The 27,489-nt window shown below is 44.2% G+C and overlaps 1 protein-coding gene across 2 annotated transcripts in view; it reads left to right on the plus strand.

Annotated features, from left to right (window-relative positions):
- LOC137504197 (transmembrane protein 87A-like) overlaps window positions 1-27,489 on the plus strand; it is a 234,116-nt gene that overhangs the window by 171,269 nt on the left and 35,358 nt on the right. For both annotated transcript variants that reach the window (XM_068232293.1, XM_068232294.1), the window contains one exon: window positions 25,219-25,389. In XM_068232293.1, coding sequence (XP_068088394.1) covers window positions 25,219-25,389 — 171 coding nt within the window. The remainder of the gene's footprint in view (window positions 1-25,218; window positions 25,390-27,489) is intronic.

Consider the following 27,489-nt stretch of genomic DNA (forward strand, 5'->3'; position numbering starts at 1 on the left):
ACTATAGAACCATGGTACACAGATGGAATGGCAACAAGGCTATATTTCTTACAGACTGATCTTCTCTCATCAGCGATGCACAGCTCACAGGTTTCCAACTGTGCTGTACTGTAAAGTACTGAGTTATCAGGTCCCGTGCGCCCTGGGGAAATTGATTTGCTGCAAAGGTGGGGGGGGGGGGGGTGTCAGGCTGGCCCCCAGGTTACTTTTGCCCCGTGGCCCCATTGCAGCAAGAGTCAGCCCTGGATGCGTGTAGAGGCCACCCTAGATACCAAGGAAGAACTACCTACCTTCTACACAGGTTAGCCATGTAATAGCAGTGAAGATATGGCATTAATCTCAATTTCTTTTCTAAATAAAACGGGGACACAAATATTTTCCAGAAGTTTGGAAACAGTCTGTTTGTAATTATGAGTGCTTCTGAATAGCCAGAAGAACATGTCTCCCCTAGGGAAGCCCTTAGCGGTTCAGTCAATTGGTTGTTGTTAGAGTTGTTGTTAGGGATGCAAACAAAGCTGGAAGTGCTCATTTGTGAGGGAAAGAGGCAATGTCATGTGGGCTGTCAGTCAGTTCTGGTCAGAATGCGTTTCCTGCTATGTTTAACTGATGAAATGAGTATCTATGTAAGCAGCGTGTTGCAACTGCCTAGTCACAACAGCATACTATCCAAGCCAACTAGATCTATGTGAGAGGGTGAATCATAATTATCGGTATGCTATTTAAAGTGAACCTGAAGTGAAAATAAACTCGTGAATTAATGAATTCTATGTGTAGTATGGTTTGTTTGTTTTTTTGCAGATGTGTAGTATGGATGATAAATAGAACATTTGTGTAGAAAAGAGTCTACTATTTTTATTTTCAGTTTTATAACTTTGTTGTCAAGATTTTATCATATTGTCACTAATGGTGTTTAGAATCCACACTCTGCTTTGTTTAGCTGAAAAAGATACATAACTAATAACCTTTTGAACTTTCATGTAGTAAAACCTAATTAGAAACCTTATCTTTCTGTTTCTCAGCTTTTTTGGGTTCTATTCACTGTTCAGGAAACCAAATTAAATTCAACAAGCGGTGGACAAGCTCTTTTGCATCGATAGCGAATCGAGTTTTTTAACCCTTGCCATACTGGAAAACAGAAAGAGACTTCTGATATTTCTTTTAATGAATAATAGTACTATATGTGTATATGTTTATATTGCTACCAGGCCGTATACGCTTCACTCACTAAAGCCACAAAATAGACACTTTATATAACTGGCCCAGAGGCTTTCCAGACCACTATTCCTGGTCAGGACCCTCTTCTGGCCATGCTCCCTGCCATGAAAAAAATATATCTGGACTGGGCATGTGCAAGTAAGGTCCATGCGTGCCCAGTAGAACAAAGTGCTTGTGCATGGAGGGAAAAGCTGTGGATAAGCAGCTTTGTTTTACTGACCCTGTCTAGACCTTACTTGTGTATGCCCAGGCTGGATGTGTTCATACACAGCAGGACTGGGGCAACAAGAAACCTATTCGACAAGCTCTTGACAGGTAGATTTAAAGAGACCCAGCACTGGAACCGTGTACTGCAGGGGGATCTGGGAAGCCTATGAACTATCCAGAGGCTTCTCACTACTGAGGTAAGTATCATTTTTTAAATGTTTTATTTGAGGTAAACTTTAAAGTGAACCTTAACTCTGGGATAAAAAAAAGGTTTCACGTACCTGGGGCTTCCCCAAGCCCCCTGCAGCTGTCCTGTTCACGCGCAGCTCCTCGAGTGTCCTCCGGTCCCCCGCCGCGGTTTAGTTTCATTTTTGGCTGACTGACAGTCGGCCCCCGGCAACACCTCCTCTTCAGTACGCTTGCGCCTGCGCATGATGCACTTGGCGGTGGGGAAGGCGAAGAAGTGGACGCGTTGCCGGGGGCCGACTGTTTTTTCCTAGATCATTTTTCATCTTCTCTTTAAAATAACTTTTTAGCACTCTGCAATTGAAAAAGTATCAAAAATTAGGTGAAAAAGTACTCTAAAAATTACATAGAGTATTTTCTTGCTTGCTGGTGGTTAAAAGACATTATTAACAAGGTGTGAAAATAACACCTTGGAGAAAAGTTAATTGCAAATGGGCCCTAGTGTCAATACAGCTGTTACAAAATGTCCTCTAGTAATCCCTGGCTAAATGAGAAGCAATACATGAGCTCTATTGTTCAGTGCCTCCCACTTGTCTCTCTCTCTCTTTGTCCCTCATTCCCTCCCTATAGAACAGAACACACTGCTTGGATGCTAATCAGCATGTCTGTACATTATTTGTTGTAGACATTGGGCCTGATCCAGTTCACTTTTCTCCTAAGTTTTCTTATTGGAGATAATTTTTAATCTGCTGTTTATTATAACTTTTGTACTCAGCAATTGAAAAAGCACTGTCAAATTTATTCAGAGTATTTTCTTGCTTGCCGGTGGCTTAAAAGGCATTTTATTAGTAGGAACAAGATAGGCTGCTACACTCCCGTTGCTCATCAATGGGAGCAGGAAAGTCAAAGTCAAAGTGCACACAGTTCAAAAGATATTCCGCTGCACCAGATGATTAGGTGAAAAAGTAGAAAAATATTTATTCTTTAAACCGGCATCAAAATTACAGATAAAAGCTCACGCGTATCGGAGCATGAGATGGCTCCTTAATCATAGCTAATATTTTATTAGTAATGTGAAATAATGATAATGTAGAATAGATAATGCTGCATGTAGATAATGTTACATCAAACATCCCTCTACTTATAATTTTGTATAAACACGCGCTCCCAAACCTCACTCATTAGAATGTGGATCAGTTCATCTTGGCGCATGGCTCTGAGAGCCAAGCGCCGAAGCTGGGCGCCGTCATAGCAGCAATGCTATGATGCGCGCCCCGCGTAGCGGTAATTCGGGGCTCTGGCGGCAACTCAGAGGGGGAATAGTATTGAATGCCGCCTCGGAGTTTAGCAGCAGCGGGGAAAGCCGTCATTCGGCTCTCCCCACGCCGAACTGAGCGGCGCCGTCATAATATGTACTCCATTAGAATGTCCTATACTTAGCACAGTCCAAAAAGTTCCTGTATCTTGATCTTTAGATCCCAAAGCAGGGGCGGCGCCAGGGGGGTGCTTGGGGGTGCTCGAGCACCCCCTAGAATTGTCCAAGCACCCCCTGGAGTGAACTGACTTCAGGCGTCTAAAAGACGCCAAGTCAGTTCACACAGCGGCAACCTGGAGCAGCAGGCAGGGCTAAGGTAAGATGGCCACCGGAAGCCCTGTTCTGCAGACTTCGAGTCTGCAGTGCATGGCTTCGGGCGGCCATTTTCCCGTAGCCCTGCTCTCAGCATGCAGGCAGGAAGTCTCGTGACGTCGGGAAGGAAGAGGATCGTGGGCGTGCGGGCGCTGCGCGCCACAAGGAGGTCGGGACAGGAGGTCGGGAAAGAAGGTCTTCTGGCTGTAGGTGAGTAAATGGGTTTTTCTTTTCTTTTTCAGGTGGTGCTGATTGTGGTCAAAACTGCTGACGAAGGATTGTGCATATTGGGGTCATATCTGCTAGGATTCTGCATATTGGGGTCATATCTGCTACGGATTGTGCATATTGGGGTCATATCTGCTACGGATTGTGCATATTGGGGTCATATCTGCTACGGATTGTGCATATTGGGGTCATATCTGCTACGGATTGTGCATATTGGGGTCATTTCTGCTACCAATTGTGCATATTGGGGTCATTTCTGCTATCGATTATGCATATTGGGGTCATATCTGCTACGGATTGTGCATATTGGGGTCATATCTGCTACGGATTGTGCATATTGGGGTCATATCTGCTACGGATTGTGCATATTGGGGTCATATCTGCTACGGATTGTGCATATTGGGGTCATTTCTGCTACCGATTGTGCATATTGGGGTCATTTCTGCTACCGATTGTGCATATTGGGGTCATTTCTGCTACCGATTGTGCATATTGGGGTCATATATGCTACCGATTGTGCATATTGGGGTCATATCTGCTACCGATTGTGCATATTGGGGTCATATCTGCTACCGATTGTGCATATTGGGGTCATATCTGCTACCGATTGTGCATATTGGGGTCATATCTGCTACCGATTGTGCATATTTGGGTCATGTCTGCTACCGATTGTGCATATTGGGGTCATATCTGCTACCGATTGTGCATATTGGGGCCATATCTGCTACCGATTGTGCATATTAGGGTCATATCTGCTACCGATTGTGCATATTGGGGCCATATCTGCTACCGATTGTGCATATCAGGGCCATATCTGCTACCGATTGTGCATATTGGGGCCATATCTGCTACCGATTGTGCATATTGGGGTCATATCTGCTACGGATTGTGCATATTGGGGTCATTTCTGCTACCAATTGTGCATATTGGGGTCATTTCTGCTACCAATTGTGCATATTGGGGTCATTTCTGCTATCGATTGTGCATATTGGGGTCATATCTGCTACGGATTGTGCATATTGGGGTCATATCTGCTACGGATTGTGCATATTGGGGTCATATCTGCTACGGATTGTGCATATTGGGGTCATATCTGCTACGGATTGTGCATTTGGGGTCATTTCTGCTACCGATTGTGCATATTGGGGTCATTTCTGCTACCGATTGTGCATATTGGGGTCATATCTGCTACCGATTGTGCATATTGGGGCCATATCTGCTACCGATTGTGCATATTGGGGCCATATCTGCTACCGATTGTGCATATTGGACTAGAAAGGTAGAGGATCAGCTCATATAAACAGCACCACACATAATTATCAATGTAAATATATAACACTTTATTATACTGGATACTACAAAAAAGATCATAAAACCATTTAAAAACAGCGCACACCACATCAATTCCTTAGTAATAATGATTGATCAGTATATAGGAACAATTCAATATATAAATAGTAAGATTCAATTGATATAAGGATCAGGGGTGGGTGCTCAATAGTGAGCACACCGACCCCCTTTGAACCCGGGTTCAGAGCCTCCTATAAACCTGTAAAGTGCATAGGTGCAAAACATACATGTGAAAAAAACAAATGAATGAATTCAATATATATATGAAAATACAGGGCAAAAACAACCAGAATAATGATGCTAGCAATGAAGTGCTGAAGGAGCGTGATTTTGAGGGAGACAGACAGAGCCTGAGGCATGCATAGGGTGTGCACATGAAGGAGGGATACTTAGCCGGGCTGTGAAGTATCATAGGAGAGATATGGTGGCAGAGGAGACCCTCGGTGGACGACTCCACCGGTTCCGCGGCCGTCACGCCGCTTCTTCAAGGAGTGTGAGGGAGACTCTAACGTCACACAGCGTACACTGCTGTTTAAGTATCCGAGTGCGCCGCTCACGCATGCGCGCCATGGGACGCGTCCTGCGTGACGTTGGTGGGCGGAATAGTCGGACGGAGCGTGAGTGTGACCAAAGGAGGAATTCAATGGAGCGCATATATAGGAAGTAGGAGTAGTAAAATCCGAGCTGGAGCGCAAGGACAGGTATGTATATAAGGCTCTACAATGAAACAATCCTATATCTATTAGCCAAAACAATGCTATCTAAAAACGGCATAACTATACAAGGCAATGCATAATATATTTTTATACTTAGGGCACACCAATCACAAAAATATACCCACAATTATATACATATATGCATTATTGTGTCAGGGCATTAAAGGGGAATCCCAGATAAAGCTCATTATTTAAGGGCAGGGCAAAATCCTCGGGCCAGGGGGGAACTAGAATGCAGAACACGAATGTACCATTGATCACAAAATCATAACAACAAGTATCCATCTTGATGAGTTACAGTGTCCACATGCAGTCCTAATCAGCGTCGCAAAAGGTAAAAACCCGACGAAAATAGCGTCCAAAGTGTCCATAGGTCCAGATTGGATCAAATATAATATGTAAGTCCCAGTAGATCCAAAGAGAGTCCCATGCAGAGTCTAACACAACCAGCAAGACTATCCCCACATTGTGGTATAATATACAATCTGCAACACAAGAAAGCACATGTGAATACATCATTGAATAAAACCAGAATAAATAATTTCCTCGTTTAGCCCCAGAGGGGACATGGATCCAAGATTGTAAATCCACCTCGCCTCCTTCTGTAACAGTCTGGACACCATGTCACCCCGCCTATTGTTCATCTTAATGTGTTCAAGGCCAAACACCTGTAGCCGACTATATGAACCTGCGTGATGGTCTAGGAAGTGGGCTGCAACTGAAGTAAGTGTGTGGCCCTCCCCACGATCTCGTTCGGCCAATCTAATCTTTGACATATGTTGTTGCACTCTGACCTTTAGAGCGTTCTTAGTCTGTCCCACATATATTTTGGGGCAGCTGCATCTCAAAGCATACACCACTCCATGGGTGCGACAGTTTATATATTGGTTTAGTTTAAAACTATGAGATTGAGAGGAATTGCTGATCTCAGATAGGCAGCTCATATATGGACAAACATTGCACGCTCCACATGGGTAACTCCCATGTACACCTGCCCCAATAGTGCGTCCCACACATGGGGTAAAGTGACTCGCACACAGTTTATCTCTAAGTGTAGGGCATTTTTTGGCAGTGATGGAGGGATGGGTTGTAATACATTCCCTCAAGTCAGGATGTAATACATTCCCTCAAGTGCAAGATTGTGCATATTGGGGCCATATCTGCTAACGATTGTGCGTATTGGGGCCATATCTGCTAACGATTGTGCGTATTGGGGCCATATCTGCTAACGATTGTGCGTATTGGGGCCATATCTGCTAACGATTGTGCATATTGGGGCCATATCTGCTAACGATTGTGCATATTGGGGCCATATCTGCTAACGATTGTGCATATTGGGGCCATATCTGCTAACGATTGTGCATATTGGGGTTATTGAACATGTTTTTTGTTCAAATCTGCTCACATTACGTGTATTTTCTTGAGAAAACCTGCACAATTATGTGAATTTTCTGGGGAAAGGGTCACCAAAACTTGGGCCCTCTGTCTTTGCGTTGCACTTTTAAAGGGAACCCGAGGTGAGAATAATATTGAGGCTGCCATATTTATCTCCTTTTAAGTAATACCAGCTGCCTGGCTGCCGTGTTGGTCCTCTGCCTCTAATTCTTTCAACCATAGACCCTGAACAAGCATGCAGCAGGTCAGGGGTTTCTGACAATATTGTCAGAACTAACAAGATTAGCTGCATGCTTGTTTCTGGTGTAATTCAGTTCACTACTACAGCCAAATAGATCAGCAGGGCTGCCAGGCAACTAGAATTGTTTAAAAGGAAATAAATATGGCAGCCACCATATCACTCTCACCCTGGGTTCACTTTAAATTACAGTTAGCCCCGCCCTCATCCGGTCATGACCACGCCCATTTTTTCGCCGCGGCGCACTTCGCGCGCCGCAGGTTGTATCCACGCCCATTTTATTGCCACCGCGCGCTTCATGCGCCGCAGGTCGTCAGCTCCCCCGGAAATTGGTCCAGCACCTGCATAGCACCCCCTAAAAAAAATTCCTGGAGCCGCCACTGTCCCAAAGCCTTGATGTCGCAATCCAACCACTGCTCAAATGCCTTCCATATAATACCTCAGAAAAAATATATAAACACAAGACTCATAGTATAGTCTGTAGTGCAAGTTTTGCAATTAAAGATGAAGCAGTTCCCTTCTATTCATAAACCTTCCATGTGTCTTTAATAGAGACACCCAACAGCACACGTAGTGTGATCCCACCACCTCTCGGTAGTTCGCTCACCTGATGCGGTAGCTGCCCAGACACATAGACAGCACCATAAACTTTGCATCAAATCCTCCTGGCAATACAGCTCCATCCTGCCATAGATCCCTTCTCATGTAATCAAACATATAAACATCGCATTGCGCAGACTGAATTCCCCAAAAAATCTTTTCTCTACCAACACCAAGAATGACTATATATCCTCAGTGAGATTGATAGGGTACACCACCTCAAACGTGCCCACCACCAACAGGGACCGAGCTCACCTTCTAATGTGGCTGTCGCACACTGGTAGACAGCATATACAGCTTATGTTATGAGCACTCTCTCCGCTGACCAAATCAGCAACCTTTCACGCCACTCTGCAAACTAAAGCAGCCTCGGATGTGTAAAACCAACAGATTTATTGGAATGGTTAAAAGAATAATACTCACAAAAGGAGCTAAAAAGCCAGCATAAATTGGGGACGTCTCCCCGTGCAGCAAACCATCACTTCCTGCCCAGGACACGCCCAACGCAGGTCTGTGATAGATGTTCTTAAAAGTTCCATACTCATACATATGCAAATAACCCCCCTCGCTGTACAATTCCCCCACATCCTTACAATATTATATTAGCTGTTGGATGCATATACCTATCATTATCAAACAGCATCTGTTTTCAGAACTTACATTCTTAAAACTCCCAGCACCATTTTAGTCTTTTTTCCCAGGAGATCATTTTTCATCTTCTCTTTAAAATAACTTTTTAGCACTCTGCAATTAAAAAAGTATCAAAAAAAAGGTGAAAAAGTACTTTCAAAATTACGTATTCTGAGTATTTTCTTGCTTGCTGGTGGCTTAACCACTTGCCGACCGCCCCCAGCCGATGGGCGGTGGCAAAGACTGGGCCTAAACGACCGCAATACGCCCATCGGCGGAGGCGGCGGCAGGCATGGTTATGCGGCGATCGCGTCATTCGTGACGCGATCAGCCGCCGGCGACTGGCTCCGCCCCCCTCGCGCTGTAACCCGCCGGCCGTTCGGAAGCGCCGGCGGGTTACTAGCACCCGGATCGCCGCATATACTTAGTATAATAGGCTTTGTAATGTATACAAAGCCTATTATACTGGCTGCCTCCTGCCCTGGTGGTCCCAGTGTCCGAGGGACCACCAGGGCAGGCTGCAGCCACCCTAGTCTGCACCAAGCACACTGATCCTGCCTCCCCCCTTCCCTCTGATCGCCCACAGCACCCCTCAGACCCCCCCCTGCCCACCCCCCAGACCCCTGTTTGCACCCAATCACCCCCCTAATCACCCATCAATCACTCCCTGTCACTATCTGTCAACACTATTTTTTTTTTAACCCTAAACTGCCCCCTGCTCCCTCCTGATCACCCCCCCACCCCTCAGATTCTCCCCAGACCCCCCCCCCTGTGTACTGTATGCATCTATCCCCCCTGATCACCTGCCAATCACCTGCCAATCACCTGTCAATCACCTGTCAATTGCCCATCAATCACCCATCAATCACCCCCTGTCACTGCCACCCATCAATCAGCCCCTAACCTGCCCCTTGCGGGCAATCTGATCACCCACCCACACCAATAGATCGCCCGCAGATCCGACGTCAGATCACCTCCCAAGTGCAGTGTTTACATCTGTTCTCTACTCTAAACACCCACTAATTACCCATCAATCACCCATCAATCACCCCCTATCACCACCTGTCACTGTTACCCATCAGATCAGACCGTAATCTGCCCCTTGCGGGCACCCAATCACCCGCCTACACGCTCAGATTGCCCTCAGACCCCCCCTTATCAATTCGCCAGTGCAATATTTACATCTGCTCTTCCCTGTAATAACCCACTGATCACCTGTCAATCACCCATCAATCACCCCCTGTCACTGCCACCCATCAATCACCCCCTGTCACTGCCACCCATCAATCAGCCCCTAACCTGCCCCTTGCGGGCAATCTGATCATTCACCCACACCAATAGATCGCCCGCAGATCCGACGTCAGATCACCTCCCAAGTGCAGTGTTTACATCTGTTCTCTACCCTAAACACCCACTAATTACCCATCAATCACCCATCAATCACCCCCTATCACCACCTGTCACTGTTACCCATCAGATCAGACCCTAATCTGCCCCTTGCGGGCACCCAATCACCCGCCTACACGCTCAGATTGCCCTCAGACCCCCCCCCCCCCCCCCCCTTATCAATTCGCCAGTGCAATATTTACATCTGTTCTTCCCTGTAATAACCCACTGATCACCTGTCAATCACCTGTCAATCACCCATCAATCACCCCCTGTCACTGCCACCCATCAATCACCCCCTGTCACTACCCCCCATCAATCAGCCCCTAACCTGCCCCTTGCGGGCAATCTGATCACCCACCCACACCAATAGATCGCCCGCAGATCCGACGTCAGATCACCTCCCAAGTGCAGTGTTTACATCTGTTCTCTACCCTAAACACCCACTAATTACCCATAAATCACCCCCTATCACCACCTGTCACTGTTACCCATCAGATTAGACCCTAATCTGCCTCTTGCGGGCACCCAATCACCCGCCCCACATGCTCAGATTGCCCTCAGACCCCCCTTATCAATTCGCCAGTGCAATATTTACATCTGTTCTTCCCTGTAATAACCCACTGATCACCTGTCAATCACCTATCAATCACCCATCAATCACCCCCTGTCACTGCCACCCATCAATCACCCCCTGTCACTGCCACCCATCAATCAGACCCTAACCTGCCCCTTGCGGGCAATCTGATCACCCACCCACACCAATAGATCGCCCGCAGATCCGACGTCAGATCACCTCCCAAGTGCATTGTTTACATCTGTTCTCTACCCTAAACACCCACTAATTACCCATCAATCACCCCCTATCACCACCTGTCACTGTTACCCATCAGATTAGACCCTAATCTGCCCCTTGCGGGCACCCAATCACCCGCCCCGCACGCTCAGATTGCCCTCAGACCCCCCTTATCAATTTGTCAGTGCAATATTTACATCTGTTCTTCCCTGTAATAACCCACTGATCACCTGTCAATCATCTATCAATCACCCATCAATCATCCCCTGTCACTGCCACCCATCAATCACCCCCTGTCACTGCCACCCATCAATCAGCCCCTAACCAGCCCCTTGCTGGCAATCTGATCACCCACCCACACCATCAGATTGCCCCAGACCTACCCTCAGATCACCTCCAAAGTGCATTGTTTACATCTGTTCTGCCATCTAATCACCCACTGATCACCCATCAATCAGCCCCTGTCACTGATACCCATCAGATTAGACCCTAATCTGCCCCTAGGGCACCCAATCACCCGCCCATACCCTCAGAACGCCCTCAGACCCCACCCCTGATCACCTCGCCAGTGCATTGCTTGCATCCATTTCCCCCCTCTAATCACACCTTGAGACACCCATCAATCACCTCCTGTCACCACCTGTCACCCCCTAGCACACCTACCCATCAGATCAGGCCCTAATTTGCCCCGTGTGGGCTCTTGATCACTCGGCCAAACCCTCAGACCCCCTTCTGATCACCTCCCCAGTGCATTGATTGCATCTATTTTCCCCTCTAACCACCCCCTGAGACACCCATCAATCACCTCCTGTCACCCCCCTAGCACTACTATCCATCAGATCAGGCACAATACAACCTGTCATCTAAGAGGCCACCCTGCTTATGATCGGTTCCACAAAATTTGCCCCTTTATAGACCACCTGTCATCAAAATTTGCAGATGCTTATACCCCTGAACAGTCATTTTGAGAAATTTGGTTTCCCGACTACTCACGGTTTTGGGCCCGTAAAATGCCAGGGCAGTATAGGAACCCCACAAGTGACCCCATTTTAGAAAAAAGACACCCAAGGTATTCTGTTAGGTGTATGACGAGTTCATAGAAGATTTTATTTTTTGTCAACAGTTAACGGAAATTGATTTTTATTGTTTTTTTCACAAAGTGTCATTTTTCACTAACTTGTGACAAAAAATAAAATCTTCTCTGAACTCACCATACACCTAACGGAATACCTTGGGGTGTCTTCTTTCTAAAATGGGGTCACTTGTGGGGTTCCTATACTGCCCTGGCATTTTAGGGGCCCTAAACCGTGAGGAGTAGTCTAGAAAACAAATGCCTCAAAATGACCTGTGAATAGGACGTTGGGCCCCTTAGCGCACCTAGGCTGCAAAAAAGTGTCACACATGTGGTATCGCCGTACTCAGGAGAAGTAGTATAATGTGTTTTGGGGTGTATTTTTACGCATACCCATGCTGGGTGGGAGAAATCTATCTGTAAATGGACAATTGTGTTTAAAAAAAAATCAAAAATGTGTCATTTACAGAGATATTTCTCCCACCCAGCATGGTTATATGTAAAAATACACCACAAACACATTATACTACTTCTCCTGAGTACGGCGATACCACATGTGTGACACTTTTTTGCACCCTAACTGCTAAGGGGCCCAAAGTCCAATTATTATTATTATTTATTTATAAAGCGCCAACATATTCCATGGCGCTGTACAATGTAAGAAAACAAACAAGGGATACATAATGATACAGACAATGATATACATCAAATATGAACACTGATACAAGATACAGCACTGCTGATTACAATTTGATTTAACATGATGACTAAAATGTATAAATGTCTAACAGTGTGCAAGCAATTAAATTAATAACAGTCCATGACACAAAAGGGTGAGAGCCCTGCCCTTGCGAGCTTACAATCTAAAGGAATGGGGTGGAAACAAGAGGTGGGGATGTATACAGTATATGTACAGGCAGTGCGTAATTAGGTTATTTAGTGGGTGCATGGCCTAAGCTAGAGAATATGCTTGTCGGAAAAGGTGGGTTTTGAGGGAGCGTTTAAAGATTTCAAAGGTGGGAGAGTGGCGGATGTGTTGTGGAAGGGCATTCCAGAGGAGGGGTGAGGCACGTGAGAAGTCTTGTACACGTGAATGTGAGGAGGTAATTGTAGAAGAGGATAGAAGAGGCTTGTGTGCAGATCTGAGATTGCGGTTGGGTTGGTATCTGGAGACTAGTGAGAAGATGTACAGGGGAGAGAGATTGTCTAGAGCTTTGTAGGTTAGGGTTAAGAGTTTGAACTGAATCCTCTCATTAATTGGTAGCCAGTGAAGAGCTTGACAGAGAGGGTCAGCAGAGGAAGAGCGAGAGGAGAGATGAATGAGTCGAGCAGCAGAGTTCAGTACAGAATTTAGCGGTGTTAGTCGGTTAGTTGGAAGTCCACCAAGCAATATATTGCAATAGTCCAATCGAGATATAATAAGAGCATGTACTAACATTTTGGTTGTGTCATGGGAGAGAAAAGGTCGGATAAGTCCAATGAGTACCTTTAGGATTTCAAGGGTCATTTTGCGGCATTTGGTTTCCAGACTACTCCTCATGGTTTAGGGCCCCTAAAATGCCAGGGCAGTATAGGAACCCCACAAATGACCCCATTTTAGAAAGAAGACACCCCAAGGTATTCCGGTAGGAGTATGGTGAGTTCATAGAAGATTTTATTTTTTGTCACAAGTTAGCGGAAAATGACACTTTGTGAAAAAACACAATAAAAATCAATTTCCGCTAACTTGAGACAAAAAAAAAAATCTTCTATGAACTTACCATACTCCTAACGGAATACCTTGGGGTGTCTTCTTTCTAAAATGGGGTCATTTGTGGGGTTCCTATACTGTCCTGGCATTTTAGGGGCCCTAAACCGTGAGGAGTAGTCTTGAAACCAAATGTCGTAAAATGACCTGTGAAATCCTAAAGGTACTCATTGGACTTTGGGTCCCTTAGCGCAGTTAGGGTGCAAAAAAGTGCCACACATGTGGTATTGCCGTACTCAGGAGAAGTAGTATAATATGTTTTGGGGTGTATTTTTACACATACCCATGCTGAGTGGGAGAAATATCTCTGTAAATAGACAATTGTGTGTAAAAAAAAAAAAAAATTGTCATTTACGGAGATATTTCTCCCACCCAGCATGGGTATGTGTAAAAATACACCCCAAAACACATTATACTACTTCTCCTGAGTACGTCAATACCACATGTGTGGCACTTTTTTGCAGCCTAACTGCGCTAAGGGGCCCAAAGTCCAATGAGCATCTTTAGGCTTTACAGGGGTGCTTACAATTAGGCAACCCCCAAAATGCCAGGACAGTGAACACACCCCACAAATGACCCCATTTTGGAAAGTAGACACTTCAAGGTATTCAGAGAGGAGCATAGTGAGTCCGTGGCAGATTTAATTTTTTTTTTGTCGCAAGTTAGAAGAAATGGAAACTTCTTTTTTTTTGTCACAAAGTGTCATTTTCCACTAACTTGTGACAAAAAATAAAATCTTCTATGAACTCACCATGCCTCTCACTGAATACTTTGGGAAGTCTTCTTTCCAAAATGGGGTCATTTGGGAGGTATTTATACTATCCTGGAATTTTAGCACCTCATGAAACATGACAGGTGGTCAGAAAGTCAGAGATGCTTCAAAATGGGAAAATTCACTTTTGGCACCATAGTTTGTAAACGCTATAACTTTTACCCAATCCAATAAATATACACTGAATGCGCTCTTGGCCAGGAGCACTCTGCGCTTGCGCACTATGTAGTTGTGACGTTGTGCACATGCGCAAATCGCTCCCCGCCACGTTACCGGGCAGCACCTGCACACTGCTCACCGACCCTTCCGACCTGGAAGTAGCTTCGGGGGGCCGTTACAACATAATGGAGTGGGACATTTTGAACAGTGCTAAGGTATCCTTTAAAATTCATTTAGAGCAACAGAAATTAAAGGGGTTCTGTTTAGCCTTTTAAAAACAAAAAACTGCCACTTACCTGGGGCTTCTATCGGCCCCCTGCATCCGGAATGTCCCACGCCGTCCTCTTCCGATGCGCCGTTCCCTGGCGCTGGCACCGGTGTAATTATTCGTCTAACTAGACGAATAGAAGTGTGGCTGCGCGGCCGTCAGCTGAAGCTTACTGTGCAGGCACAGTACAGAAAAACTTTGTACTGTGCCTGCGCAGTAAGCTCCTGTTGGTGCACGCGGCCGTGCAGCCGCACTTCTATTCGTCTAGTTAGACGAATAACTACACCGGTGCTGGCAGCAAGGAATGGCACATCGGAAAAGGACGGCGTGGGACATTCTGGATGCAGGGGGCCGATAGAAGCCCCTGGTAAGTGGAAGTTTTTGTTTTTAACCACTTGATGACCCAGCCTTTACCCCCCCTTAAGGACAAGCGCTGTATTTGCTGATCTGTGCTGGGTGGGCTCTACAGCCCCCAGCACAGATCAAACACCAGGCAGAGCGACCAGATCGCCCCCCTTTTTTCCCCACTAGGGGGATGATGTGCTGGGGGGGTCTGATCGCTCCTGCCTGCGTGTGGCTGGCGGGGGGGGGGGGGGGCACCTCAAAGCCCCCTCCACCGCAGGATTCCCCCTCTCCCTCTCCTCCCTCCCTTCCCCGGAGATCCAAGGCTGCACAGGAACGGATCTGTCCTGTGCAGCCTCTAACAGGCTCCTGCCTGTTATGTGACAGCGATCCCTGGCCGCTGATTGGCCGGGGATCGCTGATCCAGTACAACGCTGCTACTGTTAGCAGCGTTGTACAAATGTAAACAAAGCGGATTATTTCCGCTTGTGTTTACATTTAGCCTGCAAGCCGCGATCAGCGGCCGCAGGCTATTCACGAAGCCCCCCGCCGTGAATTGACAGGAAGCAGCCACTCGCGCGAGTGGCTGCTTCCTGATTATTTAGCCTGCAGCCGGCGACGCAGATGTGCGTCGCTGGTCCTGCAGCTGCCACTTTGCCGACGTGCGGTATGAGTGTGCGGTCGGCAAGTGGTTAAAAAGCTACACAGAACCCCTTTAAGCGTTTGTCTGTGGCTTAAAGTGGACCTGAACTCAGAACTCCTCTCTGCTCTAAAAGATGCACAGCAACATAATAACCTTTAAACAAAAAACATCTCTTTGTTACAGCTGACACAAATCCTAAAAAAAAATCTGCACAGTTTCTACTTCCTGATTCATCAAAGCAGACATATTGCTTACAGCCTGTGCTTTCAAATGAGCTTATCTGCCTTATCTGCCATAGGCAGTCATGTGACACAGGGGAGGATCAAATTACAACTTGTAAACGAGATAAACAGAGGAACACCAAGAGCCCCAATAGTGTAGTATGTATTGACAAAGGAGATAATGACAAAGAGTAATAGTTGTTATACTCACAAGCATGGGTCACCAATAGGCAACCACTGTAAAGGCAGGTGGGGAGATTATCCTGACCCCACTCAGGAATAAGAAGTCGCTCTCTGTAGATAGTAGAAAAGGGTCGCAACCCTCCACCCAGGGTGGATACAATATTATATAGGAGAGAACAGAGGCGCCAAAAGGATAAAAGGGGTTTTAAAGGAGCTTAAAAGTCAAAAATTTGGTAATTAGAGGAGGCAGTGGTGGACTTACCTCCTCCAAGCAGACACAACACGACTGTACATTCAGTCTATTAATTAACGAACTCCAGATAAAGATAAACTAGTTAATAAAATAACTTTAAATAAAATAGTTTTATCTGGAGTTCGTTAATAAATAGACTGAATGTACAGTCGTGTTGTGTCCTTTAAAACCCCTTTTATCCTTTTGGCGCCTCTGTTCTCTCCTATATAAATTACAACTTGTGATTAGACACAGAGGAGGGGGAATTAGACAGGCTAAACTCTCTAAATACATACAGGGTGCATTTCTTTACATTTTCCTTCTGTCCTGTGCAAGAGTTCAGGTCCACTCTAAAAGTAAAATGTTACCCATTATTTCAGCAAGTTTGGCAGATTGATTTTCAGTTCTTTCTTGAATCATTCTCAACTTTTATTCCTCTTCGACATCATTCACCAACTATATGCAAAGAGTATCAATCTACTGCAGCCAGTAATCAATCATTTATTTTATTGGCTATTTTGAGCTAATGATAGGTGAAATTGAATATGTTGTGGCTTTATTGTTATTGACTTCATTATTTCTCATTGCACAACTGCTTGAGTTACATATCTCCGCAATAAAATAATAATGATGTTCTTTTTCAAGCCAAATCAATTAAAGAACCCATAAAATTGGAACTTTATGACCAAATAAAATATACTTCAGTTGCCAAGCTGCACGACAATATTTATATTGCTTGGGTGGGACAGGGGGAATACAAAAACTAATATAATGATTTTATTTGGAAATGACAAAATTCAAACGAGGATTAATGAATAATAAATAACAGCATGTAGAGGACAAACAATGTGGTATGTTGTCCTGCGTTACAAGTGACAAATAGGGTCTTTTATAGCAAACAGTCTTATGTTGGGACAAATGGCTAGCTAGGCCCACAGGATTAAAGGGAACCAAGCGCCACTTTTTATTTCCCATTTAATAATTACAGTATAGGAGCTTCCATGTTCCCCCCTCCCCTTCTTACTGCCAGTATTTATCCAGGGGCAGGTGTGAAGATAGCATCTGTGACTTCTGTAAACTCTTTGAAGCATGGTGTTTTTGCCCCCCTGCCCCCCATTGATGAAAGCTTTTGTTTGCCCTCTGCTACTATGTGCAATGAAATAAACTACATCAGTCCTTATCTGCCTGAAATTTCTACGGTCGGGCAGGCCTCAAAAGTAGGGTAAAAAGCCTCTGCTAAACAATTAAATGTAAAAAGAAGTGGTAACATTTAGGTTTTTCTTAGTAAATAGCAACATTAATGACATGCATTTTTAATGTGCTATTGAGATGTCCTGTGTGCTAAAAATTGTGCTTGGTTCACTTTAATTATGCAATAAGACACTGTAGATCATGGTCATTGTCTTGTAACCAGAAGTGTTTGCTTCTACTAAGACGGCATGAGAAATCCATTCCAAAAAAGTTAACAACTAACAAGGGAGTTGCATGATGGGAGTGGCGATTCTCTGATTACAAAGTACAGCATTTCCAGGCAAGCTTTCCAGGTAACTGTCAAAAGCCTCTTCTAATATGAATACAATCAGAGGTCTCAGTGGCATTCATTTGCATTTATATGTGAAAAGTGCATGATAAAGTGCATGATAGATCAAATGCCTTCTGTACCATACTGCACAGTTCTGATCTAGTTCTGTATCATGCCTGGAGAAGAAATTTAACGTTTCAAAAGCTTTCAAAAAAGCTATGTATGTATCTATGTATCTGCCCTCTTATCAATACCTACTGGGTACAGGGGGTTAAATTCCTTACCGATTACATAGGATGCCCAATAACATGTGATCCTAAAGTGGCACATGGCTCCTATACATCTTACCTGAATCTCTTACATGGACATTTCTAAAACAGTTTGCTATCGAAGTATTGCCCTAAGACACTAAGCTCCTCACTAGATATTGGATTCTTGTTACAATTCCAACATGTAACAAGTGGATCAAGTCTAAATCAAGGACTTCCTATTCGGAAGGCAGTATATCATATCTAGGCCAGGGCACTCTAGTCAAGTATGATAGGATCTGGTCTGTTTGGATTGATTCCCTTTGAACCAAAGTATAATTCTTGTTTCTCTTTATGACCACCTTATCTAACTTTGCTGATGAGCTGAAAAACGGGTTATCTTGCGACACTCGTACATGAACCTCTCTGACGATAACAACCGTTTGATGTTTTATGTGTTCTATACATTCTATTGCAAGTAAAGCAGGGCAAGTGATTCTTATCTCCTTTGTACTTGTTTATGATGACATTCGTACCTCCGATGTAATATCCCTGGTTCAAATCCCAGCCAGGTCAACATCTACAAGGAGTTTGTATGTTTCTCGTGTCTGTGTGGGTTTCCTCCGGGCACTCAGGTTTCCTCCCACGTCCCAAACACATACCGATAAGTTAATTGGCTTCCCCTAAATTGGCCCTAGACATGCACTACCCAATACATACATAGACATATGACTATGGTAGGGATTAGATTGTGAGCCCCTCTGAGGGACAAGACAATATATACTCTGTACAGTGCTACATAATATGTCAGCGCTATATAAATACTTAAATAAATACATAAAAATATCATATCAATAAACTTGATCTTACTTAAAAAAAAAAAGTGCTTGGGTAATCTAGACAAAAAGTATTGTTGATAAAATATCACTAATCTTACCGATATTCAACTATTCGCTTCCCTACCCTCACACTAACCCTCCGCTACCTATGCTTAACCATTTCACCACTACTGGCTTTTACCCTTAAGATCCAAGGCAATTTTCATATTTCAGCACTGCTTCCATTCATTTAGTAATAACTTTAGGATTACTTTGGGTGGAACTTTCTGCTAAGAATGTTTTTATTTTGTATGCATTTTAAAGGGAATAAGAAAAAAAAATCATTATTTCTCAGTTTTCAGCCATTATAGTTTTACAATAAAATGTGCTACTGTAGATAAAACCCACACATTTTATTTGCCCATTTGTCCTGGTTATTACAACATTTACATTGTGTCCCTAGTACAATGTTGGGTGACAATATTTTTATGTGTTTTTTTTTTTTCATTGTACTCTATCAATAATTACAAGACCCAATTTGCAAAAATAACAGTAATGCACATACACACTATGGGCTTGATTCACAAAAGAGTGTTAACTGTTAGCACGGCCGTTTTCGCGCAAATTTTTGCGTTTGCGCGCGATCACGTTTTTGCGCGCAATTAAACGGTTTCATGCGCAAACGCGAATTTTCGTGCGCCTGTAAAAAAGGGCGCGGGGTATAGCCGAAATTTTAAGTTTTAATGCAAAACCATATTTTTCTTTTAAGGGGTTGTAAACGAAAATTTAGTGCTAAATAGGTTAAATAAACGGAAAAGAAATGGCAAAATACCGTCTATAACAACAAACGAATTCTGAAAAGAAACGTCAAATATCGTCTATAAGAAAAACGATATTTACACTTGTATTAAGCATAGCAATGCAATGGTAGGTTTTACAGATATTTTACTGTAATTATACCAAACTGTAGACTCACACAGATCTCTCCCTATCCCTTACCCCTAGACCCCTCTTTGTTTAAATAAATATAATTTAATAAATTGTATATATTACATATATTGTGCTTTAACTATACCTAACCTTACTCTCACACAGAGCCCTCCCTGTACCTATCCCTAATATTACTGTTATTTTAAGGTTGTTTTTACACTTATAATGCGTTGATTTTAGTTACTAAAATATCGCTTTTAATGTTACCGTTATTTTAAGATTTCTAATGCTTGTAAGGCTATCTATTGTATTGTATATATTTATATATACTTTTCTCTATTTATAATATGAATGTATACGTGATTTTAAGTCTATTTTAAAGCTATTTATTCTATTACAAATATATAAATTATTTTATTCATGTTATTTGTAGAGAAGTATTTTAAGGATTAAATATATTATTGTTTATATGTGTTTAGGGTGTTTGTGTGGTGGGGATGGTTAGGTTTAGGCATTACCAGGGGGGGGTCTAGGGGTTAGGGATAGGTACAGGGAGGGTTAGGTATAGTTACAGTATAATATACGCAATCAGGGGGTAGTTAGGGTTAGGCACCACCAGGGGGGTCTTAGGGTTAGGCACCAACCGGGGGGGCCTTAGGGTTAGGCACCACCAGGGAGGTCTTAGGGTTAGGCACCACCAGGGGGGTCTTAGGGTTAGGTACCAACCGGGGGGGTCTTAGGGTTAGGCACCACCAGGGGGGTCTTAGGGTTAGGCACCACCAGGGGGGTCTTAGGGTTAGGCACCAACCGGGGGGTCTTAGGGTAGGGCACCACCAGGGGGGTCTTAGGGTTAGGTACCACCAGGGGGTTCTTAGGGTTAGGCACCACCAAGGGGGGTCTAGGGGTTAACCACTTTACCACCAGGGACGTAGAAACACGTACCGCCCTTGGTGGTACCGCCGTTGTCTACGCTCCCGCTCACTCCCGTGCTCGTGCATGTTGCCACCCGCTGAAAAACCATTCCCGTTTGTTGATCTCAGCCCCCCAGCAATGATCGGCTGCTTCTATGAGAGGCAGCGCGATCATTGTGATTTTCCCAGCCTCATTGTGCTTCCTGTAAGCGTACTTCCGGACGCTTACAGGTCGCATGAACAAAAAATTACTGTGGCCATCTTATGGCCAAATAGTAAAACTACATCCAAAAACATTTTTCATAAATAAATACCTTGTTTTACATTATAAATTAACTCATTACCTCCCACACGCCCCAATTTTTTTTTTTTTTTTGTAATAAAAAGGAAAAAAAATTACAATGAAAAAAAAAACACATAAATAGTTACCTTAGGGACTGAACTCTTTAAATATTTATATCAGGGGGGTTTAACACTGTTACTTTATAAACTATGGGCTTGTAATTAGGGATGGACGCAAAACTGAAAAAATGCACCTTTATTTCCATATAAAATATAGGCGCAAACATTGTGATAGGGACATAATTTAAACGGTGTAATAACCGGGAGAAATGGGCAAATACAATATGTGGGTGTTAATTATAGAGGCATGTATTATTTTAAAGCTGTAATGGCCTGAAAAAGTTGGATAGCACTCCTGTTCAAAAATGGCTGATGTGCCTTGTCTTCAAAAAATGTATAAGTATAAAATAAGTATAAGTACAACATTTCGGAGGCGTACCTCCTTTGTTAAGTTATGTCCGTGTCTCACTAGTACATCTCCAATCATCACCTTAAATAGTATCACTTCAATATGAATTAACCTATCACGTCAATGCACCGTCTCTGGCGACCACTCCCCCTACGTCCTGCCAAGACAAAGGAGGTACGCCTCCAAAACGTTGTACTTTAATATGTCTAGTTGTCTTTAATAAAAACAAAAGAGCAAATCGATATGGATGGTGTCGGCTTATACTTTATTTAACCACCTTAGCGGTATGGACGAGCTCAGCTCGTCCATTACCGCCAGAGGGTGCCGCTCAGGCCCTGCTGGGCCGATTTTAATGAAATAAAGTGCAGCACACGCAGCCGGCACTTTGCCAGCCGCGTGTGCTGCCTGATCACCACCGCTCTGCGGCGATCCGCCGCGAGCAGCGGCGAAAGAGGGTCCCCCCAGCCGCCTGAGCCCTGCACAGCCAGCGCTAAGGGCTGGATCGGAGGCGGCTGACGTCAGGGGGTCGGCTGACGTCCATGACGTCACTCCGCTCGTCGCCATGGTGACGAAGTAAGCAAAACACGGAAGGCCGCTCATTGCGGCCTTCCGTGTTACTTTTGGCCGCCGGAGGCGATCAGAAGAAAGCCTCCGGAGCGCCCTCTGGTGGGCTTTCATGCATGAAATAGTTTTTTTTTTATTTAAAAAAAACCCTCCCGCAGCCACCCTGGCGATCTTAATAGAACGCCAGGGTGGTTAAAGCTATAATGGCCGAAAACTGAGAAATAATGAATTTTTTCCGTTTTTTTCTTATTCTTCCTGTTAAAATGCATTTACAGTAAAGTAGCTCTTAGCAAAATGTACCACCCAAAGAAAGCCTAATTGGTGGCGGAAAAAACAAGATATAGATCAATTCATTGTGATAAGTAATGATAAAGTTATAGACGAATGAATGGAAGGAGCGCTGAAAGGTGAAAATTGCTCTGGTGGTCAAGTGGTTAAAAGCAATATTTTAGTAACTATAATCAACACATTATAAGTGTAAAAACAAAGTTAATACCAAAAGCGATGTATTTCTAATACAATAAGGTTGAAAACGGTATTTACACATTATACATATGAAAACAAATTTTTAAATGATCAAAGAAGTGTAAACTAAAATTTAGTTGTTATACTTTCGTAAGCGAAATTTTTAAACGAAAAAATAAGTAAAAACTGATATAAGCGAAATTTAAAAACGAAAAGATAAGTATAACACAAACTCAAAACGAAAAAATAAGTATAACACAAACTCAAAATGAACTTGTAAACGATATTTGTTATAAACCTTATTCTGTAAACGAAAACTTTTGTTAACACGATCCCTGTAACCGCTATTTCTCGGGCGCCGAATAGCCGATATTTTGCATTGCAGTCTATGGCGGCACCCTTTTTGTCCACTATCCCTGTGCACCCTTTTTTACTAGCACCTAATGACCATATTATAGATCAGCGTTTTTCAACCGGTGTTCCGCAGCACACTAGTGTGCCGCAGGATGTTGCCTGGTGTGCCGTTCAGGTCTGGCCTCTCGCTTTTCCCCTCCCCGCGGCCGCCGCTCCTGTCACCTTATCATGAGTGGGCGGCCGCTTGTCCGATTAGATTCCCCCATAGTAGCCGCTCTCCTCTGTGGCATCTCCTATTACAGCAGCGCGCTCGGCGGCTGCTGTGATGACCAGGAAGCGGTACAGCGGTTCCCATGGTAACGGCGATGCATATCGCCGCTACAGGAAGCCGCTGTACCGCTTCCTGCTCATGATAAGGTAACAGGAGCGGTGGCCGCGGAGGGGGGAGGGGCACACCTACCCATACTAGGAAGCTATATTGGACACTATACTAGCTATACTGGGCACTATACTGGGGCACTACCTACCTATACTGGGCACTATACTAGCTATACTGGGCACCATGCTAGCTATACTGGGCACTATACTGGGCACTATACTAGCTATCTGGGCACTACACTAGCTATACTTTGCACTACCTACCTATACTTGGCACTATACTAGCTATACTGGGCACTTTACTGGCTATACTGGGGCACTACCTACCCATACTGGGCACTATACTGGGGCACTACCTATCCATACTGGGACTATACTAGCTATACTGGGGCACTATACTAGCTATACTGGGGCACTATACTGGGGTAACTATACTAGCCATACTGGGGCAACTAAACTCCCTATACTGGGGCAACTATGCTAGCTATGCAGCCGCACCCCAGCCCCCCCCCCCCATATCCTGCTGCGCACGGCACTGTCCACAAGGTTGCGCAAACCCCCCCCCCCCCCCCCCCCCGCCGTTCCCCGGAGAAGAATTTGGTCAGAAAGTGTTCCCCGGGCCGGAAAAGGTTGGGAACCACTGTTATAGATATGTAATATTTTTTAATGTCATATTTTTGGACCACTAGATGGCCCCACATAGTCTCCCCACACAGCTGATATGTTCTATCTGATCTATTGTGTAGTCAAACCCCAACATTCAAGGAACCAGAGCACTGCTGCTTACTGTACTTCACTGCTATCTCTGCCATTATGCAAAGTTTAGCAGTGCGGTAGCCGGACTTGATGCTCTGCTTACTGACACCTGCAGTTGTCACTGCCGATGTCCTGAGTTCGGCTATATAACAGACGACCTCCAGCACCAAAATTACTCAGAGGACACCATCATATCCGCAAATTACATTACAGTCTATAGCAGCACCTTATCTTCCGAAACGAGCCGTTTGCCATAATTACCTGATTCGATTGGTATCCTGCACCATTTTCAGGCGATTTCCCGGTGATCGCGTTTAGTGCTATAGAAGCACTAATCGCGATCGTGAAAAAAATCATCAAGTGTGAATTGCGATTTTTTCGCATTAATCGCCAAAAATCGCCAGAGCAAAACGCTAGCATTTTGCATTGCAAGTGTGAATGGGGCCTAAGGGCATGGAGAGAAAAAAACTTTCTGCTCTTTGCACAATTGTTATTATGACTGCATCTGCTCAGCCACTGATATGGAATCATACAAAGTTTTGCAGACAATGATTTGTAGACAGTCCCTATTCAGTGTTCAGCAGGCTCTTGTGTACAGCACCCTGCCCTCAACCTCTCTACCCCTCCCCAAGTACTATGTACTGTAGTGATGCTGGAGAAGTCTGCAGAGCCAGTTCTGCTCCATCAGAGATGGTCAGAGTGAGTGTAATAAGCTGAGGCTGGGAGCAAACTCATCTGTCGGTTTTCTGTATGCCTTTTCTGCACACCATGTATGTCTGTATGTGTGAAAACATGCATGTTTTATCACAGAAGTTAATGTAATTGATAGAGAAAATGGTTGCATATGTCCCTGATAGTAAGAAATCCTTCACTAGTGACTTCTGGAGGATTGTCCTCTTTCACGCATCTCCATTTTGCGGTAAACCCTCAGACTTCCCAGTACGTTTTTCCATTGATAAGAAGATAACGTAAACCATTCCCCTGCCTGTAATAACAGTATTTGTTTTTCTACAGAGGACAGACATATTAATCATACCACTGTGCCTTATTCATCATATACAGTATATAGTAATGAAAACATGTAATCCATGGTTAACACTAACTTTCCATTACATTTATGGCAAAAAATGTCTACTCTCCACATCGGAAGTTGTAAAAACAGATCCTCACTAATACTTAGCTTGTGGTGTATATTACTGAGAATAGGATTTATTATATCATCATATTTGTATAATATACTATATGATATACTTATATTAAATTTGTTGCATTTGTTGAACACGTATTTTTTTTTCTTTGTTTTTTCAGTTACCTGCCCAGCATTGGAAGACCCTGAAAATGGAAGGAAGTTTGGCTCTAAGTATATTGTAGACCATGAAATCCATTACACGTGTGACACCGGATATGAGCTCATTGGTCCCAGCAGCAGGCTGTGTCAGCAGAATGGAAGCTGGACTGATGATGAACCATACTGCAAAGGTTTGTACTCTGACTTTTTATTAGTGCTTGGTTTCAGCATTAACCCCTTGCATACCAGCAGTCTCTGGCTCCTTAAGGACCAGAGACTGCTGGTACCACAAAACGGTGCCTCTCAACTAATTGTTGCACATACACGCCACTCTCGTCAGCCACGCCATTCTCTCATCGCCGCAGGCTCCTCTCTCTGCCGTTGCTATGACGACAGAGCTCTGTGCGCCGGTCAGGAGCCGCTTTCATTGTCTCCTGACTCTGTCCATCAATGTGAGCCAATGCGATCCTGAATGATCGCATTATCAATTGTTTTATTAAAGAAAAACTTGATTGGTGTGGTAGATTTTTCATAGGTAACACAACTATTTAACGTGAAACCTATTCAGGGGGGCATACATCCCCCCAATTGCCATGTAGCCACTGTGACTGAACCTTTCCTTTGTATCCTTTCACCTATCTAGTATTTTCAAATGGTTTAACGTATATTCGCATATAATCCATGGTACCCACTTTTCCCTCAGAAACCAGTAAAAAGTGATTGACTCATGTATAAGCCCCCTCCCCAGTATAGCCCCCTCCACAGTAGCCAGACGAGCCCTTAGTACAAGTCAGCTTCCCCTCCCCACAGCCAAGTGTGCCCCAAGGACGATACAGCTGTGTCTGAAGACACCACTAGATGGCATTATAGATATGAGACACAGCGATTGCCACACAGGAAGAATCCCTAATCATTGCACCACTGGCACATTGCTTGCATGCTCCACTTCACAAGCCATGGGACACAGATAGTCTTGAGCAGCGCACTCTGCACACCATTTTGCAGGGGATGGAGGCAGGGGATGGACACTGCAGGGAGCAAGCTGGCAAGAGCAGGATCACTAATGCATGATCTTTATGCTCCTCTGCCTGTAACAAAACCTGCTCCACCATCCATTCTGTGCCAATGACTACCAAATAAGCCGAGGGGGAGAACTTTTCAGCACATTTTTGTGGTGAAAAATTAAGCCTACCCGCGAGTATATAAGGTAGTATATGATCTGGTAGACATGCCTGTATCTTAAAAAGGGTGTAAATAAATAATGCAAGTATATTTCATTATTACTGTTCAAATTTAAAGTTATTGTAAGCAGGGTAAATTCTTCTATGAAGCAACATGCTTCAGAGTGGCAACAATTAAAGGGCAGAAAGAGGTGATTACCCTCCCCAAATTTCCCCCTCCTCTCACACCATCACCCCTCCCTAGATGTGCGGCACCACTTCACTCACCTGCTTTCAGCATTGTGGCGATGGCATATCCATCCGCCTGTCCAGCTTCCTGTATCCATAGCTACAGCGCTGCCTCATGTGACCTGTTATGTGCTGTCGGGTCACATGAGGTGCCACTGTAGTGAGAGACGAAGCAGGACTTCACATGTAGATGATGATCCCATCGCTAATCTGCTGAGAGCGGGTGAGTGATGCGACGCCGGTGCAGAACATACCCGGCATTCTGGGGATCATAGCCGGGTTGCTGCAAGCCAGCAAGGAGGAGATGCTTCATGGTTATAAGTACACTATTACTTTGATTTAGTGGCTCACCATCTATAACATTTCAGACGATGATTCATTTTTAGTGTGTAGGGGAGTGTGGCAATTCAACGAAACTGAGGTTGCTGGTAGTTATAGTAAGACTATTTAACATATCCTGAGATATGAGATTTTTTTTCCTATTAAATACATCTCTCAACTAAAGGTGTTGTTTTCCTAATCTATTTGGCTAAATACCTGTTTTCATGCAATTGTTATTAGCAGCAGACGTGGCATTTTTAGACTGTTGTTATGTCTCAGCATACTTTGTACGCTAAAGAATTGTAATAATTTTCCAAAACTATGTGCTTTGAAAGAGTTATAAATGTGTTTTATCTGTAACCAGACAGGATGTGGTGAGTGGACGACTGAGGGTGTTCTGCGTCCAGAAAATAATCTAATTCTCTGAAGTTAGTGACCTTCTCTGTAGAGTTGGCAATACACAAAGAAAAGTTTTTGCACAATAGTGAGGAATTCCCAAGGTTACATGTGATTCTTGGGTTACATGTGTTCCAGGAATCCAATACGCGCTTCAGAGAGAAC

Source organism: Hyperolius riggenbachi, chromosome 4, assembly GCF_040937935.1.
Source record: "Hyperolius riggenbachi isolate aHypRig1 chromosome 4, aHypRig1.pri, whole genome shotgun sequence".
Taxonomy (NCBI): Eukaryota; Metazoa; Chordata; class Amphibia; order Anura; family Hyperoliidae; genus Hyperolius; species Hyperolius riggenbachi.